This window comes from Salmo salar, chromosome 27 (assembly GCF_965601325.2).
Source record: "Salmo salar chromosome 27, fSalSal1, whole genome shotgun sequence".
NCBI classification, from domain to species: domain Eukaryota; kingdom Metazoa; phylum Chordata; class Actinopteri; order Salmoniformes; family Salmonidae; genus Salmo; species Salmo salar.
In genome coordinates, this window is record NC_138317.1 from 32,120,604 (window position 1) to 32,130,000 (window position 9,397).

Here is a 9,397-nt window from a genome sequence, read left to right on the forward strand (position 1 = left end):
TTGTAAAGTGCACCAGTCCCTCCTGCAGCAAAGCACCCCCACAACATGATGCTACCACCCCCGTGCTTCACGGTTGGAATGGTGTTCTTCAGCTTGCAAGCATCCCCCTTTTTCCTCCAAACATAACGATGGTCATTATGGCCAAACAGTTCTATTTTTGTTTCATCAGACCTGAGGACATTTCTCTAAAAAGTACGATCTTTGTCCCCATGTGCAGTTGCAAACCATAGTCTGGCTTTTTTATGGCGGTTTTGGAGCCGTGGCTTCTTCCTTGCTGAGCGGCCTTTCAGGTTATGTCAACATAGGACTCGTTTTACTGTGGATATTGATACTTTTGTACCTGTTTCCTCCAGCATCTTCACAAGGCCCTTTGCTGTTGTTCTGGGATTTTCGCACCGAAGTACATTCATCTCTAGGAGACAGAACGCGTCTCCTTCCTGAGCGGTATGACGGCTGTGTGGTCCCATGGTGTTTATACTTGCTTACTATTGTTTGTACAGATGAACGTGGCCCTTCATGCATTTGGAAATTGCTCCCGAGGATGAACCAGACTTGTTGATTTTCCCATGATGTCAAGCAAAGAGGCACTGAGTTTGAAGGTAGGCCCTGAATACATCCACAGGTACGGCTCCAATTTATTCAAATGATGTCAATTAGCCTATCAGAAACTTCTAAAGCCATGACATCATTTTCTGGAATTTTCCAAGCTGTTTAAAGGCACAGTCAAGTTAGTGTATGTAAACTTCTGACCCACTGAAATTGTGATACAGTGAATTATAAGTGAAATAATCTGTCTGTAAACAATTGTTGGAAAAATTACTTGTGTCATGCACAAAGTAGATGTCCTAACCGACTTGCCAAAACTATAGTTTGTTAAGAAGAAATGTGTGGAGTGGTTGAAAAACAAGCTTTAATGACTCAAATCTAAGTGTATGTAAACTTCCGACTTCAACTGTATGTAGAATTAGAGCATTATGCATGGAACTCTAGCTCCGTTTAGACAAACCACACCTGCTGGTACGGCCTTCTCACATTCCTCCTGTTAATATCTCAACTATTCTCCCCAGACAAACACCTGATAGAAAATATACGAGTGCGTGTGTGTGTGTGTGTGTGTGTGTGTGTGTGTGTGTGTGTGTGTGTGTGTGTGTGTGTGTGTGTGAACACTGTAGAAGGTCAAAGTCCAAACCATACCATGGAGTGACTGACAGCTTGGAGGTGAGAGCACAGTACTGATGTGTTTAGAGATAAGGGCTGTAAGAAATTGGAGACAGTTCTGCCTGTGCATGCGTGTGTGGCTGCAACTCCCCAGGCCTCAGTTAGGACTGGGCCTGTCCATTACCCAGTATAAAGACTGTTAGACATGCGGGGACTTAGCTGGGAGACAGACAGAACAGATCGAGAGATTTATGAATAAGCTCTCCTGCTTAGATCTGTCTCCAGGTACAGGTAGGGGCATGTTGGGAGGAGAGGGACAGGTGGATGAGGGAGTGGTGGGTTGGAGAGAATAGAGTTGAAGGGAGGAGGCAGTGGGGGAGTGGGGGGTTGGAGAGAGTGGAGTTGAAGGGAAGAGGGGGTGGGGGAGTGGGGGGTTGGAGAGAGTGGATTGAAGGGAGGAGGGTGTGGGGAGGGGTTATAGAGAGTGGAGTTGACAGGAGGAGGGGGTGGGGGAGTTTGGTCTGGAGGATGTAGGGTGGGGACAGGGATTGGGAAGGGTAGCACGGAGAGGGGAGGGCCAGTCTGTTGTGTTGTCTAAAATGACTCTACCCCATCACCCATCTCTATCCTCTACCCCATCCTCAATCTCTATCCTCTACCCCATCCTCCACCTCCATCCTCTACCCCATCCTCCACCTCCATCCTCTACCCCATCCTCCACCTCTATCCTCTACCCCATCCTCCACCTCTATCCTCTACCCCATCCTCTCCACCTCTATCCTCTACCCCATCCTCTCCACCTCTATCCTCTACCCCATCCTCTCCACCTCTATCCTCTACCCCATCCTCTCCACCTCTATCCTCTACCCCATCCTCTCTACCTCTATCCTCTACCCCATCCTCTCCACCTCTATCCTCTACCCCATCCTCCACCTCTATCCTCTACCCCATCCTCCACCTCTATCCTCTACCCCATCCTCCACCTCTATCCTCTACCCCATCCTCCACCTCTATCCTCTACCCCATCCTCCACCTCTATCCTCTACCCCATCCTCCACCTCTATCCTCTACCCCATCCTCCACCTCTATCCTCATCCTCCACCTCTATCCTCTACCCCATCCTCTCCACCTCTATCCTCTACCCCATCCTCTCCACCTCTATCCTCTACCCCATCCTCTCCACCTCTATCCTCTACCCCATCCTCTCCACCTCTATCCTCTACCCCATCCTCTCCACCTCTATCCTCTACCCCATCCTCTCCACCTCTATCCTCTACCCCATCCTCTCCACCTCTATCCTCTACCCCATCCTCTCCACCTCTATCCTCTACCCCATCCTCCACCTCTATCCTCTACCCCATCCTCCACCTCTATCCTCTACCCCATCCTCCACCTCTATCCTCTACCCCATCCTCCACCTCTATCCTCTACCCCATCCTCCACCTCTATCCTCTACCCCATCCTCCACCTCTATCCTCTACCCCATCCTCCACCTCTATCCTCTACCCCATCCTCCACCTCTATCCTCTACCCCATCCTCCACCTCTATCCTCTACCCCATCCTCCACCTCTATCCTCTACCCCATCCTCCACCTCTATCCTCTACCCCATCCTCCACCTCTATCCTCTACCCCATCCTCCACCTCTATCCTCTACCCCATCCTCCACCTCTATCCTCTACCCCATCCTCCACCTCTATCCTCTACCCCATCCTCCACCTCTATCCTCTACCCCATCCTCCACCTCTATCCTCTACCCCATCCTCCACCTCTATCCTCTACCCCATCCTCCACCTCTATCCTCTACCCCTATCCTCTACCCCATCCTCCACCATCCTCTATCCTCTACCCCATCCTCCACCTCTATCCTCTACCCCATCCTCCACCATCCTCTATCCTCTACCCCATCCTCCACCTCTATCCTCTACCCCATCCTCCACCTCTATCCTCTACCCCATCCTCCACCTCTATCCTCTACCCCATCCTCCACCTCTATCCTCTACCCCATCCTCCACCTCTATCCTCTACCCCATCCTCCACCTCTATCCTCTACCCCATCCTCCACCTCTATCCTCTACCCCATCCTCCACCTCTATCCTCTACCCCATCCTCCACCATCCTCTATCCTCTACCCCATCCTCCACCTCTATCCTCTACCCCATCCTCCACCTCTATCCTCTACCCCATCCTCCACCTCTATCCTCTACCCCATCCTCCACCTCTATCCTCTACCCCATCCTCCACCTCTATCCTCTACCCCATCCTCCACCTCTATCCTCCCAATCCCCTCTGTGTTGATTAGATTGGCTCTTACATAATCTGTCTGGTTAGAATGTAAACAGAGTTAAAGACAACACATAGCAGAGGGGAGGCTTCCGAGATTATTATCAACAGATCAATACCAGACTCTGCCTGGTAGCCATAGCTGGTAATGATACAGGGCAGGCAAGCAGAATCTTTAAATAAAATGTTATATTATAGGTCCCTTTTGATGCACACACTTTTTTTTCAGATTCTTCTCAGGTTTACATAGGTTTGATAAAGTGAAAAACAGGCCGCGACACCATGTCTGCATCCCAATTGGCACCCTATTCCCTACATACAGCAGTGCGCCCTATGGTCCCTTACATGGGCCCTCATCAAAAGTAGTCACTTTATAGAGAACAGGGTGCCATGGCATTGGAGATCCATCCCATGAATCACCCAGCCTCACCCAGCCTCAACCTGCCCCCTATCCCACCCTTGCCCTACCCAGCAGACAGGTCTTCTCACCTGCATCTCGTTCATGCTCATGATGGTCCTGGAGGGCCTCTGTGTCCCCAGGCGATACCTCAGGCCCTCGTCCAGAGACATGCCATAGAACTGGCTGTAGTTTGCTGCCCGCCAGCTAGGGAGAGAGAGGAAAGTCAGGACAGTGAGTGTAAAAAATGTGTGTATGTGTGTTTTTTTTTGTGTGTTTTTTTTAAATCTTTATTTTAACAGGGAAAACAGACTGAGACCTGGATCTCTTTTATGGCTGTGCCCTGTGTAAACATGTTGATATGTACAGTTTTAGGCATACAGACAAGAACATTTCAAACATACAAAACAAAGACACAATTCAACAGAAACAATCACAGACAACATCATATTGATCCTCCATAACATTTTTGAAATGGGCAAGGGACACCAGAGTGTCTAACTTAAGTTGGATCTGCAGTTTGTTCCATAAATAAGGCGCAAAGGAACTAAAGGCAGTCCTACCCAACTCTGTGGAGACCGCAGGAGTCTCTAATGTAATCCACATCTGTGATCTGGTTTTAAAATGTGTATATCTAGTGGAAAAGAATGATGATATATATGGAGGTAGTTTTAAAAGAAGTGCTTTATAAATAAACAAGAGAGCATGTTGCTCTCGCCTCACAGATAGAGAGGCCCAACCCACATGTTGATATAGGATACAGTGATGAGTTTTGTAACTATCACCCGTGATAAACCTGAGTGCACAATGGTAAATAGCATCCAGTGGTTTTAATGTGTTTGCCGATGCATGCATATAGATAATATCACCATAATCTAAAACAGACAGAAAAGTAGCCTGCACAATTTGTTTTCTATTTACAAAGGACAGACAAGCCCTGTTTCTGTAAAGGAACCCTATCTTGAATTTGAGCTTTTTTCCCAATTCAGTAACATGTTTTTTAAAAGAAAGCTTATCATCTAACCATACCCCTAAATATTTATATGCAGAGACCTGTTTGATTTGAGTACCATCCAAGCTAGTGATTACAAAAGTGTTTCTAACTGAGAGTTTAGACCTAGAAAAAAACATGACATTTGTTTTCTTAGCGTTTAAAACAAGTTTAAGCTGTAAAAGAGACCCCTGTAGTATCCTAAAATCAGACTCCAACTGCATTAAAGCTTGGTCCGCTGTTGGAGTAATAGAGTACATCACTGTGTCATCTGCATATAAATGGAATTTACAATATTTGACATCATCACCAATGTTGTTTATATAAAGTGAGAACAATAGTGGGCCAATTATTGAACCCTGAGGCACCCCTTTACGTAACTGTAAGGAGTCAGACTTGACCCCGTCGACCATGACGGCCTGAGTTCTATCTTTAAGATAGTCATAAAACCATCGGCAGGCATCAGTGCCCACTCCTATAGATGACAGCTTACTCAAAAGGATAGCATGGTCTACAGTGTCAAAAGCTTTTGACAAATCTACAAACAACGCAGCACAGTGCTTTCTATCATCTAAGGCATTTGCAATATCATTTACAACAAGCATAGTGGCCGATGTGGTACTGTGTTTAGATCTAAAACCAGATTGGTTGGTGCTAAGAATACTGTTAGCAGAAAGAAAAGACTGTAACTGTTTGTTGACTATAGATTCTAGGATCTTTGCCAGACAAGGGAGCCTAGAGATGGGTCGATAGTTATCCAAATCACTACCGTCACCTCCCTTATGTAATGGCAGAACAAAAGCTGCTTTCCACACCTTAGGGATAATTCCTGTGCTTAATGTTAGATTAAAAATGTGTGTCACTGAACCAGCAATGATAGGTGCAGCACACTTAAGTAAGAACGGGTCTAAATTGTCAGCGCCTAAGGATTTCTTAGTATCAATGGCACACAGGGCAGCTAGAACTTCTGCTTCGGTTATTTTCTGGAAACTAAAAACAGGGTTACCATTTTTCAGAGTAACGGTTGAAAAGCAAGATGAAAAATCAACTAACTGGCCAGTGCCACAATGGCCACTTTTCCTTTCAAATAAAAAACCAGCAGAGATGAAATGCTTATTAAAAGCATCACAAATATCATTTTTTTCACTTAGGATACAGGAATCTGAGGTAATTTGCTTAGGAAGAGAAACAGCAGAATTCCCCCGTTTCAGTGAATTAACGGTTTTCCAGAATTTTGCAGGATCTCCTGCAGAATCTGTCATAGCATTAAGGAAGTAATTTGATTGTGCCTTTTTGACAGCTGCAGTACATTTATTTCTCAATTGCCTAAAAAACAGCCAATCAGCTGGAGTACCTGTTTTCCTCGCCAAGGCCCAGGCCCGATTCTTTTGCAGGAAAAGACCTGACAATTCAGGAGAGAACCAAGAACTGGTTCGGTTTCTTACTCTGTGATTCTTAAGCGGGGCATGTTTATCAGACATAGAGGTAACAATAGAAGAGAAAAAAAGCAAGGGCTAAAACCGGGTCCAGAAAACAGCAAGTGGATAAAAACTCAGAGTGATATAAGTCAAGGGTAAAAGCTTGCTGTGAGAAATGTTTATAATTTCTCTTAGAGATTATACAGGGATCAGAGTGTTTCAGCCTGGTATCTCTAATACAAGCAATAGGGCAGTGGTCACTGATATCATTTGCAAAAACCCCACTGGCTGTGTATTTATGGGGGGTGTTTGTTAGAATAATGTCTAGTAGAGTAGATTTTACTGGGTTCTTAAAGTTGGGACGGGTTGGTTTAGTTATCAGCTGAGTTAGATTTAGCTCAGTACAAATGTCTTTTAATTTATCGGATACTGGTGAAAGCCAATCCAGGTTAAAATCTCCCAAAATCAGTAATTCAGAGTTTGCATAATTAGACAGTATATCAGATAATTTGCATAGAGTACAAGGAGGAGCTGAGGGGGGGCGATATACCCCTCCTAGAGTTAAACGAGCATTATTACCAAGTACCAAATTTAAAACTAGACATTCATATTGCTTTGGGACAGAGGTTGATATGGACACAGAAACATTTAAGCAGCATTTTACATAAATCGCGATACCACCACCTCTACCAACTCTATCAGCTCTATAAATATTGTACCCAATCAACTGAACATCTGAATCAGGCACAGAATCACACAGCCACGATTCAGATACAACCAATACGTCAACATTTGATTGTGAGACCAAAATTTCAATAAAGTCCAACTTTTGTATCAGGCTTCTAGCATTCAAATGAATTATTCCAATGCCATTGCTACAGGAATTCATATCAGATGGAGTATCCGAGGTAGCACCTGAAGCTGCACTGGATGAGCAATAAACCATTTTCGAGCTATTGACAGAGCTCAATTTTATGGGGACAAGATTACTACTAACAATACCTCTCTGCATGTGAGTAGTATTCGCAATACGGTGATTGGACAATAATCTAGGAATTGCAGAAAGGTTGTTAACTGTAGTTTGTTCCATATTTGCAATTGAGGGACTAATTAATGAAACTGGGAGAGGAGCATTGACCGTAGTCTGATAGGGGAGCGTACAATCTCAAAAGTCAACCCCTGAAAATACACAACGTCAGGTATCAGAGGCTCTACATGAGGCAAGAGTAAGAGACATGTTGGTGGAGAGGATGCTGGAGCCATACCTGTTAAGATGTAAATTGTCCCGAAGAAATAGACCTGGTCGGTCTGTAAAAGCTGCAAAGTTATCCACAAATGGAATTCCCATCGTGCAGCGGTATCCCTTAAGCCAGGTGTGTAATTGGCGTATACGACTAAAAACCATATCCGTGTAGCGTGGGGATGGAAATGGACCGGAAACAACGCACTGCTTCCCAGATTCCAGCAGCGTATTTATCAATGTTTTAAAATCGTCTCTCAATTTCTCTGACTGCTGGAGTTTAATGTCATTAGACCCAACATGGACAATGACAGTTGAAGCGGCGGAGTGCTTGCTAATAAGTAGCGGTAGCATGGAATTTAGGTCAGGGATCCTAGCGCCAGGGTAGCAGAAGGTCTCAGCTTTCCGGATGGAAACGTTTCGGACCATGGATGAACCCACCACGAGAACGGAAGGACTACAGATGGGTTTACTGGGTAAATGACAGGGCCTCTCCCGGGTGATCTGCCTCCTAGCAGGTTGAGGGGGGCTAGCAGCTGAGTCTGACGACCTAGCGGCGGGCAAGGAGCGCAGATGAGTATGCTTGGGCACTTCCACCTGAGAGTGAGACGGCAGCAGTAGAGATGTAGCGGAGGGACCCTGTACAGTATGATTGGAATGCACTTCCAGGTCTTCCAGGACCTCGAATCTTCTCCCCAATAGTAGCATCTCCGAAACATTTGATGGATTCCGTTTCCTGGAGTGCTTTACTCCCCGGACAGCAATCCAGGCATCCTGAGGCGGAGCAGAAGGGGTGGAACAGACCAGGCCCTTCGGTTTAGCTCCTAGCCTGGGCCATGGCTCGTTTAAGGGAACCGAATGGAGTTTCTCCTTTACAGGCTCCCCAAAAGTTGAGGTGCCGAGCCAGGGGCAGGTGACGTCGTCGATTTTGGAGGTGGTTTGTGCAACCATGGAGTCCAGGAGTTCTTCGTCCTCCTTGATCTGGCACAAGACAGATACTCTCCCCTCCAGCTCAGCGACTCTGGCTCAGATACTGGCAGGTGGTACATCCAGGGGTGAGCGAAACCATGAGAGACAGGTGGTTTTGGGCCCGGAGACTAGCAGTTAGCAGTTTGTTTTTAGCCTAAAGCCAGCTTTAAAATAAATCCTCAAATAACATTATAAAAATGGAAGTGTAGTAAAATAAAACGGCTAGAGCTGCCGCTTTCAATTGTTCTCTGCTTCCAATTCTTAGAAAAAAACAACGTTGCATTCACATGTGTGTATGTGTGTTTGGGTGTGTTTTTAAAACTTCTTCAGGATTGGTGGGTCCCCTGCGGGACGGTTGAGCTAACGTAGGCTAATGCGATTAGCATGAGGTTGTAAGTAACAAGAACATTTCCCAGGGCATAGACATATCTGATATTGGCAGAAAGATTAAATTCTTGTTAATCTAACTGCACTGTCCAATTTACAGTAGCTATTACAGTGAACGAATACCATGCTATTGTTTGAGGAGAGTGCACAGTTTTGAACATAAAAAGTTATTAATAAACAAATTAGTAGTAGCAGTCTTGATACAAGATTTGTAACAGAAATGCAATGGTTCATTGGATCAGTCTGAAACGTTGCACATACACTGCTGTCATCTAGTGGCCAAAATTGCACCTGGGCTGGAATAGTACATTATGGCCTTTCTCTTGCATTTCAAAGATGATGGTAACATAAAATACAAAAAAAATGTTTTTTTTCTTCTTTGTATTATCTTTTACCAGATCAAATGTGTTATATTCTCCTACATTACTTTCACATTGCCACAAACTCCAAAGTGTTTCCTTTCAAATGGTGCCAAGAATATGCATATCCTTGCTTCAGGGCCTAAGCTACAGGCAGTTAGATTTGGGTATGTCATTTTAGGCGAAAATTTTTAAA

At 45.2% G+C, this 9,397-nt stretch overlaps 1 protein-coding gene across 2 annotated transcripts in view; it reads right to left on the reverse strand.

The window, feature by feature from the left end:
* Window positions 1–9,397, reverse strand: part of tinagl1 (tubulointerstitial nephritis antigen-like 1) — a 63,057-nt gene that overhangs the window by 20,703 nt on the left and 32,957 nt on the right. For both annotated transcript variants that reach the window (XM_014178417.3, XM_014178418.3), the window contains exon 5: window positions 3,930–4,044. In XM_014178417.3, coding sequence (XP_014033892.1) covers window positions 3,930–4,044 — 115 coding nt within the window. The remainder of the gene's footprint in view (window positions 1–3,929; window positions 4,045–9,397) is intronic.